The sequence below is a fragment of the Leiobunum rupestre genome, chromosome 11 (genome assembly GCF_980474605.1).
Source record: "Leiobunum rupestre chromosome 11, qqLeiRupe1.1.hap1, whole genome shotgun sequence".
Lineage (NCBI taxonomy): Eukaryota > Metazoa > Arthropoda > Arachnida > Opiliones > Sclerosomatidae > Leiobunum > Leiobunum rupestre.
Genome location: NC_143394.1, coordinates 27,708,579 through 27,736,245, shown reverse-complemented (window position 1 = coordinate 27,736,245; position 27,667 = coordinate 27,708,579). Strand labels below are relative to the sequence as shown.

The 27,667-nt window shown below is 35.8% G+C and overlaps 3 protein-coding genes across 10 annotated transcripts; 2 read left to right on the top strand and 1 right to left on the bottom strand.

The window, feature by feature from the left end:
- Positions 1-4,917: 4,917 nt before the first annotated feature.
- Positions 4,918-7,272, bottom strand: LOC149922115 (RING finger protein 11-like). Of its 5 annotated transcripts, none has more exons than XR_016477187.1 (5): positions 7,160-7,272; positions 6,946-7,075; positions 6,773-6,882; positions 5,183-5,312; positions 4,918-5,121 (listed from the first exon to the last, which is right to left on the bottom strand). XR_016477187.1 is itself a non-coding variant. In XM_090162918.1 (4 exons), exons 2-3 carry the CDS (start codon positions 7,033-7,035, stop codon positions 6,775-6,777), a joined length of 198 nt encoding a protein of 65 aa, XP_090019044.1. In that variant the 5' UTR covers positions 7,036-7,075; positions 7,160-7,272; the 3' UTR covers positions 4,918-5,121; positions 6,773-6,774. The 5 variants fall into 5 exon arrangements, 3 of the variants coding, with proteins under 3 accessions (XP_090019044.1, XP_090019042.1, XP_090019043.1); XR_016477188.1 differs by having other exon boundaries at positions 4,918-5,112; XM_090162918.1 differs by lacking the exon at positions 5,183-5,312.
- On the top strand, positions 7,252-9,799 carry LOC149922114 (uncharacterized). Of its 4 annotated transcripts, none has more exons than XM_090162915.1 (9): positions 7,252-7,495; positions 7,568-8,071; positions 8,137-8,290; positions 8,348-8,526; positions 8,587-8,605; positions 8,683-8,835; positions 8,910-9,070; positions 9,148-9,285; positions 9,357-9,799. In XM_090162915.1, exons 6-9 carry the CDS (start codon positions 8,742-8,744, stop codon positions 9,423-9,425), a joined length of 462 nt encoding a protein of 153 aa, XP_090019041.1. In that variant the 5' UTR covers positions 7,252-7,495; positions 7,568-8,071; positions 8,137-8,290; positions 8,348-8,526; positions 8,587-8,605; positions 8,683-8,741; the 3' UTR covers positions 9,426-9,799. The 4 variants fall into 4 exon arrangements, 3 of the variants coding, with proteins under 3 accessions (XP_090019041.1, XP_090019040.1, XP_090019039.1); XR_016477186.1 differs by having other exon boundaries at positions 7,254-7,495; positions 8,587-8,835; positions 9,357-9,603; positions 9,683-9,799; XM_090162914.1 differs by having other exon boundaries at positions 7,254-7,495; positions 8,137-8,248; positions 8,587-8,835.
- An 8,334-nt stretch (positions 9,800-18,133) lies between these two features.
- Positions 18,134-20,153, top strand: LOC149922113 (uncharacterized). Its single transcript, XM_090163239.1, has 8 exons — positions 18,134-18,203; positions 18,263-18,484; positions 18,550-18,726; positions 18,806-18,988; positions 19,050-19,151; positions 19,211-19,432; positions 19,498-19,674; positions 19,754-20,153. The coding sequence occupies exons 2-8, from the start codon at positions 18,264-18,266 to the stop codon at positions 19,884-19,886; spliced, it is 1,215 nt and encodes a 404-aa protein (XP_090019365.1). The 5' UTR covers positions 18,134-18,203; position 18,263; the 3' UTR covers positions 19,887-20,153.
- The last annotated feature ends 7,514 nt before the right edge of the window (positions 20,154-27,667 follow it).

Sequence of the window (27,667 nt, the reverse complement as noted above, 5' to 3'; positions counted from 1 at the left end):
CGAAAATGATTACGGATAACAACAAAACTTCTAAATGTAGGTTTCACCGCAAGCAGAAAATAAACTAGATAGATCAGAAATTAACAAATATAGTGCTCTATATCACAGGTAAATTTACAATAAAAGACGACTCTAAATAATTTCTAAGAAGAATTTACAAAAATTCTAAGAATTTACAAAAATTCTAAGAATTTACAAAAATTCTAAGAATTTACAAAAATTCTAAGAATTTACAAAAATTCTAAGAATTTACAAAAATTCTAAGAATTTACAAAAATTCTAAGAATTTACAAAAATTCTAAGAATTTACAAAAATTCTAAGAATTTACAAAAATTCTAAGAATTTACAAAAATTCTAAGAATTTACAAAAATTCTAAGAATTTACAAAATTTCTGAGAATTTACAAAAATTCTAAGAAGAATTTACAAAAATTCTAAGAAGAATTTACAAAAATTCTAAGAAGAATTTACAAAAATTCTAAGAAGAATTTACAAAAATTCTAAGAAGAATTTACGAAAATTCTAAGAAGAATTTACGAAAATTCTAAGAAGAATTTACGAAAATTCTAAGAAGAATTTACGAAAATTCTAAGAAGAATTTACGAAAATTCTAAGAAGAATTTACGAAAATTCTAAGAAGAATTTACAAAAATTCTAAGAGGAATTTACAAAAATTCTAAGAAGAATTTACGAAAATGCTAAGAAGAATTTACGAAAATTCTAAGAAGAATTTACGAAAATTCTAAGAAGAATTTACGAAAATTCTAAGAAGAATTTACGAAAATTCTAAGAAGAATTTACGAAAATTCTAAGAAGAATTTACAAAAATTCGTTGTCCTCGATCATTCCAGATGTGATACGAATGGGTACCACAGCGGTGTTAATTATTACCACTAAATCCATCTCTGTTAGACTGGAGTTTCCTAGACAAAATCTTTCATCCAGCCCACAAGAAAAAGTCTAGCGTCTTTAGATCTTGCAGGCCTGGCGACTGGACCTCCTCGACCAATCCATTTCTGTGGAAAATGTTCGTTGAGGAACTTACAAACCCGCAAGGAAAAGTGAGCCGGAACCTCGTCATACTGAAACCACATTTATCGTAAAATTGCTAACAGGGCATCATCAAGAAGGTCAGGTAAGTCATCACGCGGAAAAGCATTGAACGTTGTCCCATTGACTTTTAGCGTCAACATGTAAGGACCAATCAAATCGTCTCCGTTAATCCAGCCCAGAAGTTAACAAATAATCTTTCCTGGTAACCACGGGTAAACGTCGCGTGATGATTTACGTGAGCCCATTCGAGCTGGTTGTGAGTGTTAAAAACACCATCCCTGGAAAATGTGTCTTCGTCACTGAAAAGCGCAGTGGTTGGAAAAACGGAATCTTGGACGGAACGTTCTGCAAACCATCGTGCAAAAATCCACACTCAATGGGAACTCGGTTGCTGTAAGATCTTGCACCTTTTGCCGATGATAAGGGTGCTCTCGGTCATCGTGAAGAGCACGCGTAGCAGAAGAATGATTGTATCTGGGCGGCCTCTGTCATGATTGGCTGCCTGTAAGCAAATCAGGTTAGTCTCTTAACTAAAAAGTAATTTCTACACTTTAGAGTAATTACAAGTAGTTTAACTACCGAATGTTACCTGTATGGCATTGGTCTCCGCAATCGACGATGGACATTTGCGAAAACTCGTGGGTGCAAGATATTCTTGTTTGGATACCTTTCACGGTAAATTTGTTGAACAGAATCTGTATTACCATTAATTAATGTCCGCACGTTCTTCAGTCGTGTAACGATAACGCTCCATTACGTGTGGTAATTTCACAATGAATGAGAACATCGGCCAAAGCCTTTAAATACCCTATTTAAACCTGACGATACGATTCAGTAGAACATTTTTTCCATATTATTTTCACGAGTCCGATATGAGACCTTTTGATTTTTGAGAATCCCTTGTGAGTTCGTTTTTGCGCGATATTGTGGCCTGGCCACTGGGAAGCTCTGCGGCGCAGCGCAACCCGTGCCATCATGGTTTCCTCTTCGCCCAGACAACCCACTTTGATCACGTGCTGTTCGCGCTATCTCGAACAGCCCGTGATCGCAGACTCACAGTGTCGCTCTACTGGGAGGATAGTATACTGAATTAACGTAATTGGCTATTTTCGGATAAATTATTTTAAGCCAGGCTTTTTCTGATTGCTCAAAAGTAAAAATTAGCTTTTAGAATTTTTGAAGTTTGTTGTAGTGAAGCGCGAGGCCTGGCTGTCAGCCTGCCGGTTTCGTCACTTTCATTTGACTTTTGAATCGTGTCGCGGCTCGCGCGCGTAAGGTAAGGTAGGGCTAACCGAACTTACCGAAGTAAACTATATCAATCAAATCCTATTTGGGAAATTGAATTGAAACTTTGAAAAGAAAGAAAAAAGATATGATTTAAAAAGGTTGGGGGGACTCGAGGGAGCCATGCGCTAAATGAACCTTGATAGCGCAATAACTCAGAAAATCAGTTACCTTTCGGAGGAGATAGGAAGCCTAGAAGCGGCGAGGCCCTGTGCTGTAGCACACTTAGCACATAGGTAAATCCGGCACTCACCCGTACATTTGTGTATTATGGTACACGTTTTGAACACTAATCAGTGAGCTTAGGATGCGTAGAGATCATTATTGAATTTACACGCTGTACTGATATTGTCAGAGCACTGTCTATTTTTCGCTAATCGACTTATGACTGACTGTTTTCGGACAACAATTTTGGCTCCCTATAAGTTGGCTTATGGCAGATAATTACTCTTAAACTTAGTTTAGTTAAATCTCTAAAATACCTACTTATTACGCACTTATCATACTCCGTTAAATCAAGGGCGACATGAATACTATATCATACTCCGTTAAATCAAGGTTGACATGATTACTCTATCATACTCCGTTAAAACAAGGTTGACATGATTACTCTATCATACTCCGTTAAATCAAGGTTGACATGATTACTCTATCATACTCCGTTAAATTAAGAGTGACATGATTACTCTATCATACTCCGTTAAATTAAGAGTGACATGATTACTCTATCATACTCCGTTAAATCAAGGGTGACATGATTACTCTATCATACTCCGTTAAATCAAGGGTGACATGATTACTCTACCATACTCTGTTAAATCAAGGGTAACATACTCCGTTAAATCAAGGTTGACATGATTACTCTATCATACTCCGTTAAATCAAGGTTGACATGATTACTCTATCATACTCCGTTAAATCAAAGGTGACATGATTACTCTATCATACTGCGTTAAATCAAGAGTGACATGATTACTCTACAAACTCCGTTAAATCAAGGGTGACATGAATACTATCATACTCCGTTAAATCAAAGGTGATATGATTACTCTATCATACTGCGTTAAATCAAGAGTGATATGATTACTCTATCATACTGCGTTAAATCAAGAGTGACATGATTACTCTATCATACTGCGTTAAATCAAGAGTGACATGATTACTCTATCATACTGCGTTAAATCAAGAGTGACATGATTACTCTATCAAACTCCGTTAAATCAAGGGTGACATGAATACTATCATACTCCGTTAAATCAAAGGTGATATGATTACTCTATCATACTGCGTTAAATCAAGAGTGATATGATTACTCTATCATACTGCGTTAAATCAAGAGTGACATGATTACTCTATCAAACTCCGTTAAATCAAGGGTGACATGAATACTATCATACTCCGTTAAATCAAAGGTGATATGATTACTCTATCATACTGCGTTAAATCAAGAGTGATATGATTACTCTATCATACTGCGTTAAATCAAGAGTGATATGATTACTCTATCATACTGCGTTAAATCAAGAGTGATATGATTACTCTATCATACTGCGTTAAATCAAGAGTGACATGATTACTCTATCAAACTCCGTTAAATCAAGGGTGACATGAATACTATCATACTCCGTTAAATCAAAGGTGATATGATTACTCTATCATACTGCGTTAAATCAAGAGTGACATGATTACTCTATCAAACTCCGTTAAATCAAGGGTGACATGAATACTATCATACTCCGTTAAATCAAAGGTGATATGATTACTCTATCATACTGCGTTAAATCAAGAGTGATATGATTACTCTATCATACTGCGTTAAATCAAGAGTGATATGATTACTCTATCATACTGCGTTAAATCAAGAGTGATATGATTACTCTATCATACTGCGTTAAATCAAGAGTGACATGATTACTCTATCAAACTCCGTTAAATCAAGGGTGACATGAATACTATCATACTCCGTTAAATCAAAGGTGATATGATTACTCTATCATACTGCGTTAAATCAAGAGAGACATGATTACTCTATCAAACTCCGTTAAATCAAGGGTGACATGAATACTATCATACTCCGTTAAATCAAAGGTGATATGATTACTCTATCATACTGCGTTAAATCAAGAGTGATATGATTACTCTATCATACTGCGTTAAATCAAGAGTGACATGATTACTCTATCAAACTCCGTTAAATCAAGGGTGACATGAATACTATCATACTCCGTTAAATCAAAGGTGATATGATTACTCTATCATACTGCGTTAAATCTAGAGTGATATGATTACTCTATCATACTGCGTTAAATCAAGAGTGATATGATTACTCTATCATACTGCGTTAAATCAAGAGTGACATGATTACTCTATCATACTCCGTTAAATGAAGGGTGAGATGATTACTTTATCATACTCTGTTAAATCAAGAGTTTCAATGTTGTCCAGTTTAAAGATAAAAACAATTTTGTCCAGTTTGATGGTCGCATGATGACTTAGCCCTTAATTTTCCACCTGCATGTACACAAAAATACTGTGAAAAAAATAAACTCAAACTCAAACTCAAACTCAAAATTCCGTCCAGTTTAATGATAAAAACAATTTTGTCTAGTTTAATGATAAAACAATTTTGTCTAGTTTAATGATAAAAACAATTTTGTCTAGTTTAAAAATAAAAATATTTCGTCCAGTTTAAAGATAAAAACAATATTTTCAGTTTGATGATAACACAATTTCGTCCAGTTTTAATAGCTGTAGTTTGCCAGTGTTCATTTGTAACTGTAATAACTAAAACAATAAGTGTGCTTACAAAATATACAGTGAAGAGAATTATCACCCCCGGACTTACGGAATCGACCCATTGAAAATTTGTACCGCTCACAGGAAATTCATGACTACGGAAGAGGACCAAATAGGTACTAGAAGTTTCTTACGTACCATCCTTAGAATAACCCTTTTATTTTTATCACCCTGTATAACTATAATAACATTTCTTTTTAATATTAACCACGCCCAAAATTAAGTTTGGGTTAAATATACATTTTTAAAATGGGCCTATTAAATTTCCATTACAAAACTTCCTAAAAGATTTTTTTCGTCGGATAAATGAGAATTTTTGATAAGGCAAATAATAATCCTAACGTATTTGCATTCACCAGTTTATTCATCCGTGTAATATAATTTCACCCCTCTAATTTTATCTCCTAATCGTTTTAGCGTTGAGAAATTTGTCGGAATCGATAAAAATTTTAAAATTTGCCAAACCATTTGAGAAATTTGAAAAGATTTTGTAAAATTTAATTAGAAATTTAAAATTTGGAAATTTTAAAATCACTGGCGTGTACGAAATTTGAGAATGTCGGACCCCTCGACTGGAACGTACTGAACTGAACTCCCGTCAATGACTGAGGGGGATATTTTTGTCGGGGGTGGAAACAACATAACGGTATTTTATGAAAACACCTTCCCCGTTATGGTTGTAACTAAGCGCTCGCTCGGGCGTTTGTTCATTTTTTTTTTGGATTTGGAAAACCCGACTAAAAAAACCCAACCCTACTCGGATCGGGGTTGAAAACCCGGAAATCCCCGACTTACCAGGTCGGGGTCCCCGTACGATCACTACACTCAGAAACCAAATCTTGTTACAATTGGCAAATCGTATTTGAACTTTTAAAGTTATTGATTCATTATCCCTTTAAGAGTCAGTTTTACACGGCTACAGTAAATTAGTGGTAGCAAACTGTGATTGCTTAGGCATCACCGCGCTATCTTGGCTGTTTTTTAAGGCAAATAAAACTTTCCTGTACTCGTAATTTCCCGTATCTCCAATAAAACAGCCAAGTGTTCATTCTTGGGGCACTGCAATCGCCCACAAACCTTCAACGTTATACCTTTGAAGTCTAAAACATTATCCTTCCATTAATTATAACAGCAAAATGTATCTTGCACAATTCTATGCTAATATTTTGTGTGAAGCCAAAAATGTCATGGTCTCAAGCTATAATATTTTAACTTTTTTCACGCTTGCTTTTGTTTCACTTAAAAATAAAATCACTGTCACTATTTCTTCAATAACTTTAAAATTCGAATACGATTTGCAAAGTGAAACTATAGATTTGGTTTTTGAGTTTGCTCACGAATCGGACCTGTGTAGGCACTGTATATTTTATTCATTGTTTTGTGAAGTCATTTTGGAGGGGTTTCCCTATTTCCAGCTTGCTCGCGTCCAAATGATGCTAACGTTATAATTTTTAATTGCATGTTATTTTCGTGAAGGCATTCTTTCTATAAAGCCCCCAGAAACTTTTGATTGGGACTGCACATCCTTCATCATTTCTAATATCCAAGAAAATGGTACATTTATTGGCCTAGGCTGAATTTTTTTAAACACTATATAATGAGAAATTGCAATTGCAAACGAATTGAGAAACTAACTCACTCTCAATTTTTCTTGCTTTCATGATAGCTACCAATTGGTAAATGTTGAATTAAACTAATTTGTTGAGCAATCTCAATTTGCTCTTCTTCTGTTAACTGCTGAACGTACTCCTAATTTACAAGACAATAACAGTTAAGATTTGTTTAGGCAGTATAAACTATTTTAAATAGTACTTGATAGGATGGAGGTGGGCCCAATTGATGAGATGAAGATTCTCTAACACTTTGATTTTCTGATGAAGCCGATTTCAGGCAATTCCCCATTATGTTTAAGATTATTTGAAGTGTTTAATTTTGAGGTTCACTATTTAAAGGAATAATGAAAGGCTTATATAAATTATATTATATCTATTCCTACTCCTAAATTAAGTATAAATATAATACTCACGGTTTAAAAAAAATTCAATGCGATTTTTAATCAATTTTTAACTTTTTCAAAAATAGGCCTTGGTCTTTCGGTCGGCTGAGATCTGTATTTCGCGCGAATTCCGAAATATAGCACCCGGCCAATCACAGAGCGTTTTCCCCATTTCAAAGCGCCGGCCAATTTGGCCAATGAGACGTCGCATTTGAGTCCGAGTCCCCTACTTCTCATATTTAATCATTGAATTTCGACATTCGGGAATTAATCTCAGACTTTAATTGAGTGAAATTTATAAAACTTAAATAGTATTAAATATTACGTTATATTTAGGGATTTGAAGAATAAGCATAGCCTTTTTTGGTAAGTTTTTTTTAAAATGTATTATTGAAATCAATCTAGAGAATTTTCTATAACTTTTAACCCTTTGCTTAGATTTAACAAGATGCCTGGAGGAGCATATAAATGTGCAGTTTTTAACTGTAATAATACTGGGCGAAAACGTACAAACGAGGATTCCCTGCCAGTAAATGTTCACACATTTCCTAATGATCCACAACTTAAAAGCCAATGGATTAAACTATTGGGAAGGTTCGAAGATTGGGTTCCTAATTCTACCTTAGGAGTGTGTTCAGACCATTTTAGTGATAATTGTTACAAAATGAACTCTGAGGGTGTAAAAAACATATGAAACATGGCTCTATACCTAATGTTTTGGATTCAACACAAGCTAAAACGTTGCGACTAAGTGTTCCCACCACCAGTGGCGAATCCTGCTTTGCTGCAGATTCTAACTGGCCTCAATCAGCAACCACAAGGGAAATTATTGAAGAGGAGTCGTCTTCCATGGCTGACAGTAGAATTCAAGGAATGGATTCAAGTTTCCATGAAGCCGAGAGTACGGAACAAGCGTTAGCCTTTCATTCCTATGCCTCTCGTGTAAGAAATATTTTTCTGCAATTTTGTAATTGAATTTTCAATCATGTAAAATATTTTATTTTTAGAAAACTACTAAATCAGCCAGTGTCCAAACACCATATTTTCGAGAAGATTGTTGTTCGCTGCTGCTTGGGTGAAATTCTCCTTTTTTCTCTCCGAGCTATCTTAATTTTGCCAGTGGGTCCCTTTTAGTTTTGATTGTGCAAGGGCTCAAAATGAGTTAAATTTTTAATTTAGAAGATATTATTTAATTCTAATTTAAAATTTTACGAACAGTCAACTGAGGTGAAGAGTTTCAATCAAATGGAAATGGAAGGACTTGTCAGAAGCTTAAATTTTTTTAAAGACAGAGGTCTAAACATTTGTATCGGATCGCCATATTGGAATTGCCGCACATTTGGAAAAGAAACACCCCAAAATCACCCATGAATTTGACAATTGGCATGTGGCAAAAAGTAGGACGATTAAATTATTGATTTTACTATACCATTTCGTAAAAAAATTAAAAATTACAGGTATTAGGAAAAAGTTAAGGTCCGTAGCTACTACTACAGGTTGCGAAGATATAGAAGTTTGGGTGCAGTCAATAATAAATCACTTGTACTGGATAGCTCGTTCATCTCAAACCAAAGAACAGTGTATTGCAAAATGGACCTCTCTGCTGAACCATATGTACAATATACATCATGGACACAGTAAAAAATTTCCAAATTGTCTCCATGATGACATTCCTACTGAAGATGAACGTTTTTGGATTCACGGAGGTTAAAAATTAATATTTTTCTCAATTCGTTCAGTAGGTGTGTACTTATATTTGTATATTTACATAACGGAACAGAGTCCATTGTGTATATAATCAACTCTCCACACACTCTTGCTGCAGTAGCCCAACTTTCGGAAAAGTACCGAACTTATTCTTTAGAGGTGTTTCATTCGGTCTTAAATTCTTTTGCACCTAAGAGGATTCATTTCCACTGGGATTCCATGACGTCTAGGAAAGTTCATAAAGATGGTTTTTGTTGAACATTTTCAATATTAATGTAATACTTTTTTGTTGATCCTAAGAATCTATTTAGCAGCGCTCCATTTTCATGAAAATGGGAAAAAAGCAAGAAGAATCAACCAGCAGGGCGAAGAAGAATTTTACGTGGCTTATCCTAAAGGTAAAACTGGTGAAGCCACTGCAAAAGTTATTTTGGAAGAAAACACTTATGGTGAGTAAAAAACAATTTCTTTGGCAAATTGTAACCCTATTTTGTACTAAATATAATTTCCTTTTTTCCAGAATATGTCCAAACATTTTTGCAAATGTCATTTGAAAATGCCTTGGCAAATTCAAAAGGCATTGACCTAATGGCACCTTCTTGTAAAGCTACTACGTTAGCTTCTAAATACTCTGATGGAGTAGAGAAGAGTGAAATCTTAGCTAAGAACCGTAGCAGATTTCAATGAAACGTTGAAAAATTGCCAAAATTAAACAATTTTAATTTAAGCACAATCATTTAATAAAACTTTGAAACCAAGCGTGTTAAGTAAATCATTTTATAAGTAACAAGCAAACAAATTAAAAATCTAAGTATCTGGGATATTTAAATCCAGTGTATTTGTCAGATTTTCCTGGAAATACATTGACTATGCAACTTGAGAAGAAACAGGAGGACACCAATACCATTTTACCATGTACAACATAAATATAATTTGTATAATATCTGTACTTTCTGCGAGGAACGTTAAACAATAAAATTTATCAAACACAATATGATTATAAGAAGTAACTCGCTCGTGAAGAAGGTAATCATTTACATCATTGGTTTGTTGGGCAAATATCCTATAACAATTTATTACCCCTCGCTTCCCGCGTATCGTTTATATTACGACGTAGCAGTGCGTTGATAATAAGTAAAAGGAAGATGATGATGATGTCGGGCAATGATTTGTCATCAGAATCATATAAATAAAACCCAATTACGAGCCAACCAATGAACACGTTAGCGCACTTACAAGGAGATGACCCGAGGTGTAACCAACCGAATTTGCTTAAACTCTGTGAATAAGTAGACCTTAATGTAACTTCAAAATTCCCAAAGGAAAAAGTTACGCTGGGCTTTCGTTTTGCCAGGGCAACTGAAAAGGTTTTTGAAAACACCAAATCCAAATTTCTTTATGTGATTTAACAAGGGAAAATCACATATTTCAAGGGTCCCCCCACCCCCATGAAAAAACAAAGAAATTTCAAAAAAATATGTAAATTAGCCAAATTTTTGTATTTTTGGGTAAGAGAGACTATTTTTGGGTGAATTGGTACGTCGTTGGGTAAAAGCGAGGGAGGTAGGGTAAATTGAGGTAAGTTCAAATATTTGTGATTAATTGCTAATTAAACTAACAAAATATAATTTTTTTTATATAAATTCGACTAAATTGGACCATTTTCCAAAAATTGGGTAAACGAAAAACACAATAAATTTTGGTATATTTATGTTAAATACGAGAAATATTCGGCAATATAAGTAAAAACGTGTATATTTTAATTTAATTAAGTTAATTCGTCTGTATTGGACAAAGTCGATTAAATTGGGTAAATTCTGATAATTAAAGGTAAAAAATCCGAGCTAAAGTCGGTAAGAGATAGTAAAGTTCGGTAAGTTACGACTAATTTAAGTAAATTTGTCTAAATTGGACAAAGACGATTACATTGGGTAAATACTATTAAATTAAAAAATATTACTTTAGGTAAATGCGAGTTAAGATGAATAACTAAAAATATATAAATTGGGAACATTTTAGTATTTTTTGTGAATTATTCTGTCGTTGGGTAAATGCTCATAAATGTATGTAAGTAGAAGTAGTTGTGAATAAATTAACCAAATATAAGTTTATGCAGATAAATTCGACTAAATTGGATCAATTTAAATAAATTGGGTAAAGCCAAAAATTACAATAAATTTTGGTAAATTTTTCAAGAATAAATTTAATTTTTACTACTTTTTAATCAACTTTTTCGAAAATTATTTCGATTTACCAATCAGGCCGTGAACTTAAACTGTTTACATGGAATTAACTTAAATTACCCGAAAATTTTAAATTTATTAGCACTTACTTACTATATTTAATAATCATTTATCAAAAATTCTTAAATTTACCCATATTATTAAACTATAAGCAAATTATTAGATTTAATCTTAATAAATTGGCAGCTCTCAAATGCATTGCATTTTCCAAAAATTAATTTGCAATAATCCAGATTTACTAGTAAAGTACCCAAATTAGGTAGCGTTCACCCAACTTTACTTGGTCTTGCCTATGTTGCCTGCATTTATCTTAAGTTTACATATTTTCCCTACTTTATTCGTATTTGCTCAAATTCCTTGCATTTACCCAATGACAGAAGAATTCACCCAAAAATAGTAAAATGTTCCCAATTTTTATAATTTTTAGGTTTTTATCTTATCGTATTTAACTGGCATTTTTCTAAATTAATTTTTAATTTATTAGGTTTTACCCAATTTAATCGACTTTGTCCGATTTAGATGAATTTACTCAAATTAGTCGTAACTTACCGAACTTCACTTTATCTTACCGAATTTCACTCGTATTTTCCGTAATATATTAACATTTTCTTTAATTATCAGTATTTACCCAAATTTATCGACTTTGTCCAATTTAGATGATTTTAACCAAATTAATTAAAATTTACCCTTTATTACTTATATTGCGGAATATTTATCGTATTTCCCTCAAATTTACCAAATTTTACTTAATTTTTCGGTTTCACCCAATTTATTGAAATTGATCCAATTTAGTCAAATATATCTGAGTTATATTTTGATCATATATTCACAAATACTTCAACTTACCTCAATTTATGAGCATTTACCCTAGCTCGCTCGCCTTTACCCAACGACAGAATACTTCGCCCAAAAATTCTAAAATGTTCCCTTTTTATATATTTTTAGTTATTAATCTTATCGTTTTTAACTGACATTTACCAAAAGTAATATTTTTTTTTATTTAATAGTATTTACGCAATTTAATCGTCTTTGTCCAATTTACTCAAATTAGTCGTAACTTACCGAACTTTACTTAACTCGGATTTTCCGTAATATATTTCGTCCAATACGGACGAATTAACTCAAATTAATTAAAATTTACACGTATTACTTATATTGCCGAAAATTTCTCGTATTTATCATAAATAGACCAAAATTTATTGTGTTTTTCGGTTACCCAATTTTTTAAATTGGCCCAATTTAGTTAAATTTCTCTAAATAAATTTCTATTTTGTTAATTTAATTAGCAATTATTCACAAATATTTGTACTTGTTGGAGAAATAATAATACCAAAGCTGACTACTCAAGACAAAGATTTATTAGCAACTGAACCATCAAACGATTAAAAGATTTGGTTTATATATACAAAAATGTTGTAGATAAAAAATAAACGAAACAAATAGTACAGAGGTCGACGTCGCTCCGTTTTTTTCCCTTTTTTTCTCTTATCAAGCCAACAGTACTTACCCCAATTTACCCTATCTCGCTCGCTTTTACCCAACGGCGTACCTATTCACCCAAAAATAGTCTCTCTTCCCCAAAAATACAAAATTTTTCCCAATTTACATATTTTTTTTAAATTTAAATTTTTGAAATTTCTTGGTTTTTTTTTTGAAATATGTGATTTTCCCATGTTAAATCATTGACCTTAAAGCCACTGTCCAGTGCAAACATGCTAATGTATCAAAAGGCCTACTTGTCCTGGAGTCCAGTTGCGCTTCAATGTCTTCAATTGTGGCCACCTTTAACACGACTGTCACACAACAACTCAAAGCCACGGAAGACTCAATGGAACAACTACAGCAACAATTCAAAGCATCAAACCCTACTTAAGATTTAGATACTCGTATAGTGTTAAAGGTACAAGAATCGGTCACCACTATGTCAGGTGAACCGAACAGGCATTTTAGCGCTATTATCTACAACTTGAAAGAATCTAGCGATATTAAAGCCGACAGGACTGCAGTTCACCATATATTGCTAAGCGTTGGCATTGATCAGGAACATCATCCACGCATTCGGTCAACGCGCCTGGGGGCCTATTCTTGTCTTGGCGATAGCCATGTCGTTACGGCGAAATCGATAAAATATCGCCATAACGACATCGACTGGCGAAAACCTTATTCTTGTCTCGAAAATTCACTTCGACATCGCCGTATCGCCAGCGAATTATAACGACAGGGCTGGGGATGTCGGAATCGCGTTTCTTTGTCGTTACGACGTCATTTTTCGCTTCGAATCGCGGTATTTTCAAAATGGCTGCTTTAGAGCTCGCAAGTTTTGAGTTTTGGCGTCTGTCCGAAATGGAAGAAACGAAGAGTTTGGGGAGAGAGAGAGAGTTCTAAGAGATAGATCAAAAGCTTTTGAACTTTCGGAAAATTAGTTTAGAAGTTTATTTCAGCTAGATAAGTTTTTAGTAATAGAGATTTGCGAGAATCTAAAAGCGACGTTAGAGTCAAACGCGTCCAACGTAAGAGTTACGGATCTCCCTGTAGATTCAAAGGTGAGCCATGAATTTAAGAATTAAATTTCGTAATTATTAGCGTTTTAATAATAATAATGGCTGTTCGATTTTACGCTTACCAGAAAGCAATTGGCCAAGATTTGATTCTTGATGTCAGTCAGGCAACGGTCAGTCGCTGTCTGCATCAAGTAACCGATGCGATAAACAGCATTGTAATGCCAAAATGGATAAAATTTCCACTGAGTAAAGTGGAAAGGGAAGCCACAAAGTTGAGGTAATTATCAAATCTTCTCATAGCAGAAAAATATTACTTTGACAATGCGTATAGATTTATGGAGAAGACCAGATTTACGGGGGGCCATTGCTGCAATAGATGGTACGCACATTGCAATTGTTGCTCCAAATTCACGAGATCCAAATTATCGTGAACATTTGTACATTAACAGGAAAGGATACCATTCCTTAAATGTGCAATTGGTAAGCTTTATTTATATACAGGGTGTCTCAATTTGCTCGATCAGGCCATTTTTCTCAAAATGTATTTATGCTAGGGTTCTGAAATTTTCAGAGTTTATTTGTTAGGTATGGAAGGCTTTGGATACTAAATTTCAGAAAAATCGAACGTTTTTGTGCCGTTTTGGAAAATTTATTTTTTCACCGGTAGGTGTCACGCAAAATGTTTCAATAGAAAAGTTGTAGGGCATAGTCGAAAGTGTTGGTGAGTTCGAATCCCGTTTCGCCAAAACTGCAAATTATTTTCGCAGCGCCATCTGCCGTGTCGTTGCTTTCCACACCAAACAAACAAACAAACACACAACACTTAACGACAATCCATCCATAGCAATAGTCCCACTTCGATATATATATATCTCGATGTGGAACTAAAAAGTATATCCGCCGTTATCGCGGGTTAAAGATACAATTTAAAAAACAGATCAACCCGTGAAAGTCATATAGGCTTGTCAGACAAGCGCAAAAGCGTATCCGCGTACTGCCGTTAGAGTAAAAAATCTGTTATCCGCTAAAGGTATCGGATTAAAAATAAACCAGTTCATCTGTGAAAACATCAGACACCAGATCAGCGTTAGAAGCCCTAACTGTGGTCGCGTGGCGGGAATTATTCTCGCTTCCCAGTGCTGGGGGCGCAATTTTTCTTTCATTGTGGTAATTTGGGCCTAGCGTCTGATAACCATGTTCGCTTAACCAATTATAATTAATCTTATAATTTCTAGTTTCTAGTCATCTAACGCAATATTGGCTACCTAGAAGGCGCTATGTATTAAATATTAAAGGCTAATAAAGAATTGTATGGTAGCTTTAGCAATGTTCTGGCATATCTGTATCCCTTCGGAGAACAATATCTCCACAGAACGCTTTGTCTAATGGTGTCGTGTGACCATCTAGGACTTATTTTGGGAAAGTTTTGAATTAAGTCTAATAAAAATTGTGCCTGACTAGAATCATCTTCATTGGCTGCCCTCTCAATAGTTTTTAACGAATCAAAATTGACATTAGTCTTAATGGCTTCAAAAGTCGCTTGATGACTTAGGCCTAAGGTCGTGCCTTGGGTATTAGCCTAGCTGATTATTATTAATGCTCTAATTCATTTTTCAGTTTCTCATTATTATGTTGGTCAATTTTCTTGTTAAGTCTCCAAATTGTAGAATTGAGTTTATTTACAGTTTTCTTTAAATATTATATGGTTTCCTCGGTGGTGTTTTTATGAAGAACACTCTTCTCAAGTTCTTTATTTAATACTTAAATTGCGTGCGCTTCTGGCTTTTTCAATGATAGAAACTTTTTAATTGATCGTAGTTTCTTCACTGTTTTCGGAAATAATTAGAGATAAGTCAGATCTCTCTTCGGTTTTAATTGTGTTCTTGTTTTCAGTTATCTCAGTAGATGCGAGCTTAAGACTTTTTTCCTCTCGCTTTTTCTAGACATACTTTTCAACTCAAATCAAATTTATTTTATTTATTTTTATTTTTCTTTGGTAAACTATTTTCCTTGCAATGGCTTTAAGCCATTCATTACATAAGATAGGATCATTAGGAAACTCATGGAGAGACAGTCCAGCTCTTTTATATTTATCTGTAGACTTACAGAACGGTACACAACAAACTTTTACCATTTCAAATTATGTTTATTACGGGGCTTTTATTGAAACATAATAATTGAAGTTAAAAAAGAGGCAAAACAGTGTTTAATTTATTATTTTATTTACTGTTCTCAGTTTTACATTTTCAAATCTCGCGCTCTCCAAGGCTTAAAATCCAATGCGGGGACGCTTCCTCGCCTTAAAAATTTCGCCGATTTCAAAAATTGATTGTGAGCGAACCAAATGATATAAAATTACGATCAGGGGCGGCTTAAGGGCCGGGCAACCCGGGCAACTGCCCGGGGCGCCGTTTTGAGAGGGGCGTCAAAATTGAGTTGGCGCCTTTCTAGTTATCAAGAATTGGATTTGTTTATAAAATTTGTAATGAAAGCATAACATAATTTGAAAAATCTTTAGCTAATAGGTGGTTAAACAAACCCCTCTCTGACTGTCTTGCCCCCCTGTTGAAAAATGCTGATCTATGCATAGAAAATTCACAGCTTGGGCAGTATAAAGAGAAACCACTGACAAACCAGTAATGTGTCCATTCGCGGCAACACAAACTGTATAATAATGATCTTTTATTTAAAGGACTAATACCAAAATGTCCAACATAGTCGATGATCGTTTTTTTGCGACTATTTATTTTAAAATAGTAAATAAACCATAAAATTACGGTGCATACATGTAGTTCTGACGGATAAAGCATTTTAATGGTATTTTCATTATAAACCAGGGTATATAATATGAAAAAGAAAAAGTGGTTGGGCGATACTACAAGAATAGAAGTGTGTCAGAATTTTAAGTCCGGTGTACCTAGCAACAGGGGCCATACCACCGGAGGCCTATCATCATAGTGCCCTACGCCAGCGTCCCCAAGCCCGGACAGGTGACCAATCCAGCCGAAGTCGGAGGTGGAGATAGGACCATTTGATCAGAGCTAACATCTCCCAGTGCGCCACCGCCCTTATGGGTTACAAGAGCCGGACCCCTACTCCCCGGTAAACCCACCAGTTATTGCACACTCTAACCATGGACACTGTATCTCTAACCGGACGGGAAAAGCAGCCTAAAAGAGGTACCCCCTCACTGTCCGTTTGCGGCCTACTTCGTATTAGCTGAAATAGTCGGCCGTACTCGTTTTGCAGGGCCGTCAAGGTCATTCGAAAGAATGTAAACCTTATTTCTTTATCGTTTGAAATGCGCCATCTACTGGGGATTCGCTAGGTATTATTGGTATCAACATTTTCGCGATTTCTGTCTGCTTAGCTAGGACTGTATAAATTGGGATTTGGTTGATCTGTTTGATAGTGTCGTCTCGCAGCCTCTTAGCCCCTCTTGGCCGGTGGCTACCCCGTCTCCATTTATTCTGGATGTTCGGTGGTTGCCTGGGTCGAAATCCGATTATGCCGCTCACTCTATGGCTTCGGCTTTTTACTGTCACCTTGAGTCCCTTTCTTCCGAGTGGTGACTTGTTTTTACTGATGGTTCGCTTGTACCGTCTTCTCCTTTTGGCGGGTTCGCCTTTGTCATTCCAAGTCTGGGGGTTCGCCGGAGTTTTCGGTGTCCTTCCACTTTGGCTATTTCTCGCATCGAGTTATGTGCCCTCTGTGAGGCGGTAACTTGGCTTCTCGCCCATGATATTTCTTCCGCGATTTTGTGTTCGGATTCCCTCTCCGCCTTATATGTTTTAGCGGACGGCTCGTCTCTGGATCCGTTGGTCCAGACCTTGTATGGGACGTTACTCTCTTCTCCTACTGCTCGTTTTCGTCTATTATGGACACCCTCACATGTGGGTATCGTTCCCAATGAGCAGGTGGATGCCCTGGCCCGTGCGGCTTGCTCTACAGCAGTGGCTCCTTTCTATGTCCCGCCCCCGGATACTCTGACTATTCGGCGTCGGTGTTCTTCCGCGCTCAACAGGCTTTGGCGGTGTGCCTGGGAAACTGCCCTGTCCGGCCGTTTTCTCTTCTCTCTGCAGGCTTTTCCGACCCGCCCTTTGGTCTGGGACTGTCATTTGTCCCGGTCCCAAGAACGGCTGCTGTCTTTGGCTCGGGTTGATCGTTTCCCAGTCCCGGCGGTGTTACATCGCTTTGGCTTGCGTTCTTCTCCCCTTTGCCCGTTATGTCGGATTGTAGGCGATTTGGCTCACTTTGTCTTGTTTTGCCCCGGTTCGGCGGTGGCCCGGACGGCGTTTTTTCACGCTTTGGTGGGGGTTGGTTTACCGGCCTCTTTTGGCGGTACTCTGCCCTCGTTGTTGTCTTTTTCTGCTCTTCCGGCCGGCTGTCCTTTGGATTAAATGATTAAAACTTATATAAATCAAAGCTTCAGATCTCTTTAAATCATGGTAGAAACTTTGATAAAAAATATCTTGATTAAAAGTAGCTTAATTCCAATTCGCCGCCCTGAATTTAAATTTGAGTAACGAACGTAGAAATTGTCATTTAACCAAAATTAAATGAGCGCCGGTTTTAAATTTTGGGGGTGAAAGAGGGCTGTTGCGATTGGAAAGCAATTTCATCGTATGTGAATGAGGAGCACATTTTGATTAATATATTAACCTGTTACATTTATTATCCAGAATGGACCAGCCGGAAGATAAGGGCATACGCGAGAAAAAAGATAGGAATTCCAAAAAAGGTAAGTCGAAATTCGGATTCTCCTTATTAAGGGCACTTTTTTGTTTAGGTAAAAGAAGGAAGCAAGATCAATATGGATTCAGCGAAAGCCCCGACACAACGGACACTACAGACTGTGAAACAGTTGTTTTAAAAGCTCTCAATTATGACCACCTGCAACGGACGTAACTATGTTTAGTGCAACTCGTCGTCATTAATAATAGTTTAAACCGTTTTGGTTATTACGCAGGGTATCAACGGACCAAATTGGAAACGTGGACATTAGTCAGGAAAACGAAATCACGCGCAATTTGAATCCCGAGAACGGACAACATCAGGACACCACATCGATCCCAAACCAGGTGGTCGTCTTTAACGCAAAAGCGGTTTCGTTGAGTGCCCCAAAGGAAGACCAATCGCAACTGATGTAAACACCGCCACTATTGGATTAAACGCAACGCAACAGATTCGTTAATATTTTTTTTCCGTTTAATTTCGGTATGCAGGACATTTATTGTCCATCATCACGTCGAAATAGAAGGGGAAGCTGATTTCGCCATAGACAAACTCCCAAAAAGATTGCGTGTTGTTGAAAACGACAAAAACGATCAGCCTAACGCTACATCAATTCCGTACCAAGAGGAAGCAATTGCGTTACAGAAACTCAAGGACGATCAACCGGAAAAAAGGTAACTGACACCGCTATAGTTATTAGTAATTAACAGATTAACCGTTTTATTTATTCTACAGAACTTTAAAAGGCCAAGCTGAAAATGAGATCATTCGCCATGGGTTAGATCCCAAAAAGAACCAACGCCTCAACAGTCCGTCGGATTGGGAAGCAATTTCATCGTATGTGAATGAGGAGCACATTTTGATTAATATATTAACCTGTTACATTTATTATCCAGAATGGACCAGCCGGCAGATAAGGGCATACGCGAGAAAAAAGATAGGAATTCCAAAAAAGGTAAGTCGAAATTCGGATTCTCCTTATTAAGGGCACTTTTTTGTTTAGGTAAAAGAAGGAAGCAAGATCAATATGGATTCAGCGAAAGCCCCGACACAACGGACACTACAGACTGTGAAACAGTTGTTTTAAAAGCTCTCAATTATGACCACCTGCAACGGACGTAACTATGTTTAGTGCAACTCGACGTCATTAATAATAGTTTAAACCGTTTTGGTTATTACGCAGGGTATCAACGGACCAAATTGGAAACGTGGACATTAGTCAGGAAAACGAAATCACGCGCAATTTGAATCCCGAGAACGGACAACATCAGGACACCACATCGATCCCAAACCAGGTGGTCGTCTTTAACGCAAAAGCGGTTTCGTTGAGTGCCCCAAAGGAAGACCAATCGCAACTGATGTAAACACCGCCACTATTGGATTAAACGCAACGCAACAGATTCTATAATATTTTTTTTCCGTTTAATTTCGGTATGCAGGACATTTATTGTCCATCATCACATCGAAATAGAAGGGGAAGCTGATTTTGCCATAGACAAACTCCCAAAAAGATTGCGTGTTGTTGAAAACGACAAAAACGATCAGCCTAACGATGCATCAATTCCGCATTAACTCAGATCACAAAAGGAAAACCTTTGCAAACCGATTAAAGCTTTTGACAAATTTTAAAATTGTTTTTCTGAAAGATTATAACTTTAAAAGGTATTTTAAATATATATTCCTAAGATAATACATTTCAATTAACCATTATCTAGTTTTTATCCATAATATTTATTTTCCTTCCCATATATACTATTATAGAGTGCATTTTGAATAAACATTACTTAAATGGTTTAGGAACATTTATCAAAATTGATTGTCTTAATGTAAAAATAAAATTATCTGATGATGCAACATTTTTGTTAACTCTTTTGTAGTCTCGCGATATAAGGTTTTAATTTCCATGTATTCGTTTATAGAGTGCTTTTGAATAAATAAAACTTTCTTAAATAGTTAAGAAACGAATATCAAAATTGTGTTTTATAAAGATATTAAAACTAAATGTAAGAAATGTAAACATGTACTTGCTGTCTAGCGTGATGAAATAATTTCATTATTTTTATCTTATATAAAATAATTCGATAATATTTAGTCGTCTTATGTACCTCCTTTGTTTCCCATTAAAGTTCAATTTCCCCCTTAAAATATTTGTTTTTTTTTACTTCGCCGCATTTTGAAATATTTGTTTCCGTTAATTATTCTTTGTGTGTCGCAACTCGCGAAAGGTGTCCATTATATAAAGCATACCTTGCGGGTCCTGGCTATTGGAAATATTACTTCTTGGCGATTACCTTGGAGGGTGAACCATAGAACGTCACTACACGGAGGGAATAAAGTAAAATAAGCCGCAGGTAGTATACTTCGGTAAAGCTGAATAAACGACGACACCGTACAATAGCATATAGACTACAGTACTACGGAAAATTTACCTTATTTAGTGTAGTCCAAACAATATTTGTAATAGATTATGTGCCATATTACGCCTTCTGCTATTGCTAAAATTTTCAACTTCAAATGGTGGAAGTTGTCGAAATATCTAATGTTTAAATTTCGCGCTATGACAATAGATGGCAGCATGATGCTGTGTTTTTGTTTAAAAATAATAGCCGCTCGTTATTTTCAAACAAAAACACAGCACCATGCTGCCATCTATTGTCATAAATGCAAGAGCGAAACTTAAACTTTGTATTTCGACACCCTCTCTCAAAGATATATATTTCTACATTTATTAGTTCAGTCCAATCAGTGATGAGAACTCTTTAGTTTTCACTCTTTGAAGCGGTTTGGTCAGTAAATCCGCGTTCATTGTTTCGGTTGGATAATAATAATTTCACGAAATGATGTCTTTTGTCAATGTGCTTCGTCCTACGCGTGATGCTTTCATTTTTGACCATTCTTAGACAGCTCTGATTATCTTCAAAAAATTTCGTGGAGATGTTTCCTTGTTTAAAATCTTTCAAAAGTGTTTGAAGCCAGAGTGCTTCCTCGCGTGTTTCCGCGAGTGTGGCACTCGTACTCAGCTTCCGTTGAAGAAAGTGCCACGTTTGGTTGCTTTGTTAAAACAGCGGTTGTTGAAATAGCGTTTCTCAATACCGCGGTTTTTTCGAAAGAGCGTTTTGTTTGATCAGCGTTTTTTGGTTAAGCGTTTCTCAGTAGAGCGGTTTGTCAAAACAGCTTTTTCCATAAACAGCGTTTCGAATATAGCGTTTCTCAAATTAACGATTTTGGTCAAGACAGCGGTTTTCGATTTATAGAGGGAGTTATCTCGAGGCTAGCGCACGGAGCGCGCAACGGTTAGGTTAGCCTCGAGATAACTCCCTCTATATATCGGAAACCGCTGTCTTGACCAAAACCGCTGTTTCAAAATCGTTAATTTGAGAAACGCTATATTCAGAAACGCTGTTTATGGAAAAAGCTTGTTTGACAAACCGCTCCACTGAGAAACGCTTAACCAAAAAACGCTGACAAAACAAAACGCTCTTTCGAAAAACCTGCGGTATTGAGAAACGCTATTTCAACAACCGCTGTTTTAACAAAGCGCCGTTCCAACAAAATGCTGTTTTGAAAAACACGCTTTTGAAAACGCTATTTTATCAAATGCTATTTTAGTCCAGCGCTCTATTCCCTACATACCGAGAATTCTAGAGGTCGGGGACGGTTAATCACTATCCACGATTAAATTGATTTTTTTCGGGGAAAAAATGTAAACAAAGAAATTTACCGGTTAATATTTCGGAAAATGATAACAAAACATGCCGCCGACGACGATTTTTCGATGCGCCGCTGTTCATTTTCCGATTTTACTCCAATACCAACTTACCAAGAAACTCAAGTGACTGCTTTTATCACGAATTTCAATTGAGCTTGATGACTACAAAATACAAACTATAATATTTAAAAATATATCTATTTTCTCAATGTACTCTTCTCGTGACGGCGGCGCTACAGTAGCAAAACGGAGAAAATAAAGACTAAATCTTACTAATAGTGCTTAAGCTTAGAAACGCGTAGCCGTGGCGTTCTCTCTGCTCTCGCTTTGCGTGTGAGTCCGGCGCTTAGCAGCCTAGGCCTCGGTCACACTTACACCGCGAAATCGCTACATACTGGTTTACAACTCGTTCACGCTTGGCAGAGGCCCCTTTAAAGCGATTCGAAGCGCTTTCGAGGTGTACCTATGGACGTGGCTCTAGTTACCTGAAATCTCGACGGCAGCCGGGTTTCTTAAAAATGGCACTATGAAAGTCAGTGGCGTAGGAACGTTTGAAAAGTTGGAGGGGGCAAAGTCAACTCAACCCCGAATTCCCGGGGGGAAACGGCTTTCTTTGCTCTAATAACAATTTTTTAAAAGCCGAAAACATCACAGTTTTAAAATATTTGACCTTTGGAAATTTTTCACGTGTTCGAAATGTTATTTTCTACCAAAGAGGGTAGAGTTTAAGAAAATCAAATTATTCCTTGATACAAAATCAATAATTATTTGATCTAAAGTTCCTGAAGATTGAAATATTTTCATATGATGATAATGTTTGCTTCATTATACGTTTTAAACCTTAGATTTTCGGTTTGAAGTGTCAAATCTATTCAGGGTCGTAGCTAGAAAAAATTGCGCCCTGGGTGAGTGAAAATTTGGCGCCCCCAATATAAGCTAATTTGTATTCCAAATCATCTTTTGGCGCCCCTATACCCTAAACACGACAGTGACCAAACCGCAATCAGCTTTTAAAATACAAGCCCTCTATGTATGTGCACGATAACATTTTTGTTGTCAAGACAATCGCTAAACTTCTGAACAATATTACACATTAATAAGCCTCGGAATCCGAGGTTTAAACCATGTTCATACGTACACCTCGAAAGCGCTTCGAATCGCTTTGAAGCGGTTTCTGGTAAATGTGAACGCGGTGTCTGCTAATTAGCAGACGGAAATCCAGTAGTTAAGCGAGCTTCTCGCGTTGGCCGCTAGAAAGCTCTATGGTTCTGGTAGCCTAAATGGCTTATTGTTTTAGCGAAATGTAAGATAGAAGGGTGGAGACCTCTGGTTGAGTTGTCATGGAACAAAAATATTAAATATACCAACACCTTTAATAATTGAAATCTATTGGGTGGCAAACAATTATAATGGAAAACTATGGCTTTTAAGCAATAAACTTCTTTTCTATGCTATAAAGCTGCAAATTCGAATAACTATTGAGAAATAACTTTAATCTTAACAAAATATATGCCTTTCCAATAATGAATGTTTTCAATTAAATTTGAACACCTAAATAGAACTATTTCAAATTTGAGTGTTAGTTTTTTTTTCATACTAACATTATTTATTATCAAAATTAAACTTTGGCAATTAAATGAGAACGCACATGCTAGGTTATTTCAAATTTGAGTGTTACTGGCATTTTTGAATGCTAACATGATTAATTATCAAAATTGAATGGTGATATTTAATTTTGAGCGCCAATATGAAGAAGAAATCAATGTTGAGTTATAGTTGTTAAATTTGAACGCCAATGTAAAGAGTTGGTCAAATTTGAATAGTAGTAGTTAATTTTGAAAGCTAATACGAAGGATTTTTCAAAACTAAATGTTGTTAGTTAAATTTGAGAGGCAATTGAATGCTTTTTTTACAGTGTTGGTTGCCTCCTATATGTATCCACATGCACCCGACCAGATATAGCTGTTAGCGTATCAATTTTAGGTAGGAGTATCTCAACTTCTAGCCCGCGGGACTGGACACCAGTCAAGCGAGTAATGCGGTATTTGAGAGGCACTATGGATCTGAAGCTAAAACTTGGGAGCTCTCTAATACAATCAAATGCTTTAACTGGATACGCTGACGTGGATTGGGGTGGTGACCTTACCGATTGGAAGTCAAATACAGGATACGTTTTTCAATGGCTCGGAGGAACGATTAGTTGGGCTAGTCGTAAGCAACCAAACGTGGCAATTTCTTCAACGGAAGCCGAGTACGAGTGCCACACTCGCGGAAACCCGCGAGGAAGCACTCTGGCTTCAAACACTTTTGAAAGATTTTAAACAAGGAAACATCTCCACGAAATTTTTTGAAGATAATCAGAGCTGTCTAAGAATGGTCAAAAATGAAAGCATCACGCGTAGGACGAAGCACATTGACATAAGACATCATTTCGTGAAATTATTATTATCCAACCGAAACAATGAACGCGGATTTACTGACCAAACCGCTTCAAAGAGTGAAAACTAAAGAGTTCTCATCACTGATTGGACTGAACTAATAAATGTAGAAATGTATATCTTTGAGAGAGGGTGTCGAAATACAAAGTTTAAGTTTCGCTCTTGCAGCTATGACAATAGATGGCAGCATGGTGCTGTGTTTTTGTTTGAAAATAACGTAATAACGCTCGTTCTCTGTTATCTGAAACCAAAACTAAAAACAGTAGAAAATAAATCGTTAAGCTCAGAGCTCAAGTTTCATTTTTGTTCTCTAAATCTTTTCTTGGTAGTCCGAAATAAATATTTTGACGTTATTTTCTAGTTTTTCTACAGAAGTGATACTAATATAATAACGTTAGGTACACGAAATTAAATATCATAGTTTAGACCGTAATCCGGCCACCCGAATTAATGGCTTTAAAAATCGCTTAATGATTTAGGCCCAAGGTGGTGCCTTCGGTACTAGCCTAGCTGATTATTATTACTTAACTTAATATAAAATGTGAATAGGATATTTTGTATTTATTTTGTTTACTTACTTTGATATTTTTCTAGGGGCCCAATTTACGGGGGCACAAATACCTTTTGAGGGGGCCGGTCGGCATCGCTGGCTACTGGCCTGATTGTCTGGCTGGTGCCAATGAATCCAGCGGACTAACTCATATGACCACGACACATACTCCAACGTTAAACACGTCCCAAATTCTACTGTGGTTGATAGACAAGAAGTAAATGATATATTAGATAATATTACAACAAATGCAGCCGTTGCTGACGACGTAATCTCTCCAAAATTTAAAAAAAATTAATGAAACTTTCTGAACCATGATTGTTTCCCATAAATTTAAACTTCACGTCGGGTACGTATCCAGAATCGTTAAAAAGGTCTTATCTGCCATATCCTTAAACGAGGCGACACAAACGAGCCGGTCCTATAACGGTACGGTAGGTATTCTCGAAAGTATTCGATACGCGTTTGCACAGTTTTTGTGATAAATATAGTATTATTTCTAATCACCAATTTGGTTTTATGAAAAATAGAGCCTTAAAACCAGTATATAAAAATATTATGAACAATTTAAACGACGGGAAATATGTAATAGGAGACTTTCTAGACCGCAGAAAGGCATTTGATCTGGTTAGTCATGGATATACCTCTTAAAAAACTTCGTATCCAGGGTATCCGAGGTAAGTCACAAGACTTGATCAATTAGTATCTAACCCCAAGAAGGTGTAAAACTAGGGTTAACAATGTATCATCTGACTCGAAATATATCAAATGCGGTGTTCGATTTTATCACCCCTTTTGTTTCACCTCGTTGAAAACGATTTATTCAATCCTGATGATAACGACTCACTAACCCTATACGCTGACGACTCTCTCATTTTAGATAACGATGTTCACTTAAATTTTATGTTTCAAACATTAACTTAACTTTAAACAAAATATATAATTGGCTCTCCAACAACGCCTTTTGAGCGGAATGTCTTTAACACAGTAAACATGACCTAAGCCATGAAAATCAAGGAAAAACTTCAAAACCTAAATGCTTAAACTCGGTGAATAAGTAGACCTTAACGTAACTTCAAAATTCCCAAAGGAAAAAGTTACGCTGGGCTTTTTTTTGCCAGGGCAACCGAAAAGGTTTTTGAAAACACCAAATCAAAATTTCTTTATGTGATTTAACAAGGGAAAATCACATATTTCAAGAGACCCCCACCCCCATGAAAAAACAAAGAAATTTGAAAAAATTAAAATTTGAAAAAAAAAATATGTAAATTGGCCAAATTTTTGTATTTTTGGGTAAAAGCGAGGGAGGTAGGGTAAATTGAGGTAAGTTAAAATATTTTTGAATAATTGCTAATTAAACTAACAAAATATAATTTTTTTTATATAAATTCGACTAATTGGACCAATTTCCAAAAATTGGGTAAACGCGAAAAACACAATAAATTTTGGTTTATTTATATTAAATACGAGAAATGTTAATTTTAATTTATTTGAGTTAATTCGTCTGTATTGGACAAAGTCGATTAAATTGTGTAAATACTGATAATTTAAGGTAATGTTAATATATAAGGGAAAATCCGAGTTAAATTCGGTAAGAGATATTTAAGTAAATTTGTCTAAATTAGACAAAGACGATTAAATTGGGTAAATACTATTAAAATAAAAAATATTACTTTAGACAAATGCGAGTTAAATACGGTAAGATGAAGTACTAAAAATATATAAATTGGGAACATTTTAGTAATTTTGGGTGAATTATTCTGTCGTTGGGTAAATGCGAGCGAGCAAGGGTAAATGCTCTTAAATTGAGGTAACTTGAAGTAGTTGTGAATATATGAACAAAATATAAATTAATTCAGATATATTTGACTTAATTTGATCAATTTCCATAAATTGGGTGAAACCGAAAAATTAGGTAAAATTTGGTAAAGTTGAGTGAAATACGATAAGTATTCTGCAATGTAAGAAATAAAGGGTAAATTTTAATTTATTTTGTTTAAATCGTCTAAATTGGACAAAGTCGATTAATTTGGGTAAATACTGATAATTTAAGGTAAATGTTAATATATTACGGATAATACGAGTGAAATTCGGTAAGATAAAGTAAAGTTCGGTAAGTTACGACTAATTTGAGTAAATTCATCTAAATCGGACAAAGTCGATTAAATTGGGTAAATCCTAATAAATTAAAAATTAATTTAGAAAAATGCCAGTTAAATACGATAAGATGAAACCCTAAAAATATATAACTTAATTGGGAAGATTTTTGTATTTTTGGGGTGGTGGAGTGGTTAGCACTTTCGCCTCGCAGCAAGAGGAGCCGGGTTCGATCCCAACTTGTGGCACTGGGTGAAAACTCGGAACAACTCCTTCTGCGTTGAGTTTGCAAGTTCTCTCCCCACTGGTTTAAGGGGTTTTCCCCCGAGATCTTCGGTTTCCCCTTCCATAAAAACTTGTTTAAGTAAACGGTAATAGTTAGTGTAGGGAGCTGTTGGCTCGCGTGGCATGCAGGGCTTGCCACCACCCTCCTACGCATTGTAACCCGGCCACCTGAATTAAAGGCTTTAAAAGTCGCTCGATGACTTAGGCCTAGGGTGGTGCCTTGGGTATTAGCCTAGCTGATTATTAGTATTATTATTAGACACAATTATTGGGT

Coding starts and splice junctions, on each gene's coding strand:
- LOC149922115 (XM_090162918.1), bottom strand. CDS start 7,035: ATGGGGAATTGCCTGAAATCGGCTTCATCAGAAAATCAAAGTGTTAGA. Junction 6,883..6,945: donor GCCCACCTCCATCCTATCAA/GTACTATTTAAA, acceptor CTTGTAAATTAG/GAGTACGTTCAGCAGTTAAC.
- LOC149922114 (XM_090162915.1), top strand. CDS start 8,742: ATGTACAATATACATCATGGACACAGTAAAAAATTTCCAAATTGTCTC. Junction 9,071..9,147: donor ATTCCATGACGTCTAGGAAA/GTTCATAAAGAT, acceptor GAATCTATTTAG/CAGCGCTCCATTTTCATGAA. Junction 9,286..9,356: donor TTTGGAAGAAAACACTTATG/GTGAGTAAAAAA, acceptor CCTTTTTTCCAG/AATATGTCCAAACATTTTTG.
- LOC149922113 (XM_090163239.1), top strand. CDS start 18,264: ATGGACCAGCCGGAAGATAAGGGCATACGCGAGAAAAAAGATAGGAAT. Junction 19,152..19,210: donor GATTGGGAAGCAATTTCATC/GTATGTGAATGA, acceptor TTTATTATCCAG/AATGGACCAGCCGGCAGATA. Junction 19,675..19,753: donor GAAGACCAATCGCAACTGAT/GTAAACACCGCC, acceptor TTCGGTATGCAG/GACATTTATTGTCCATCATC.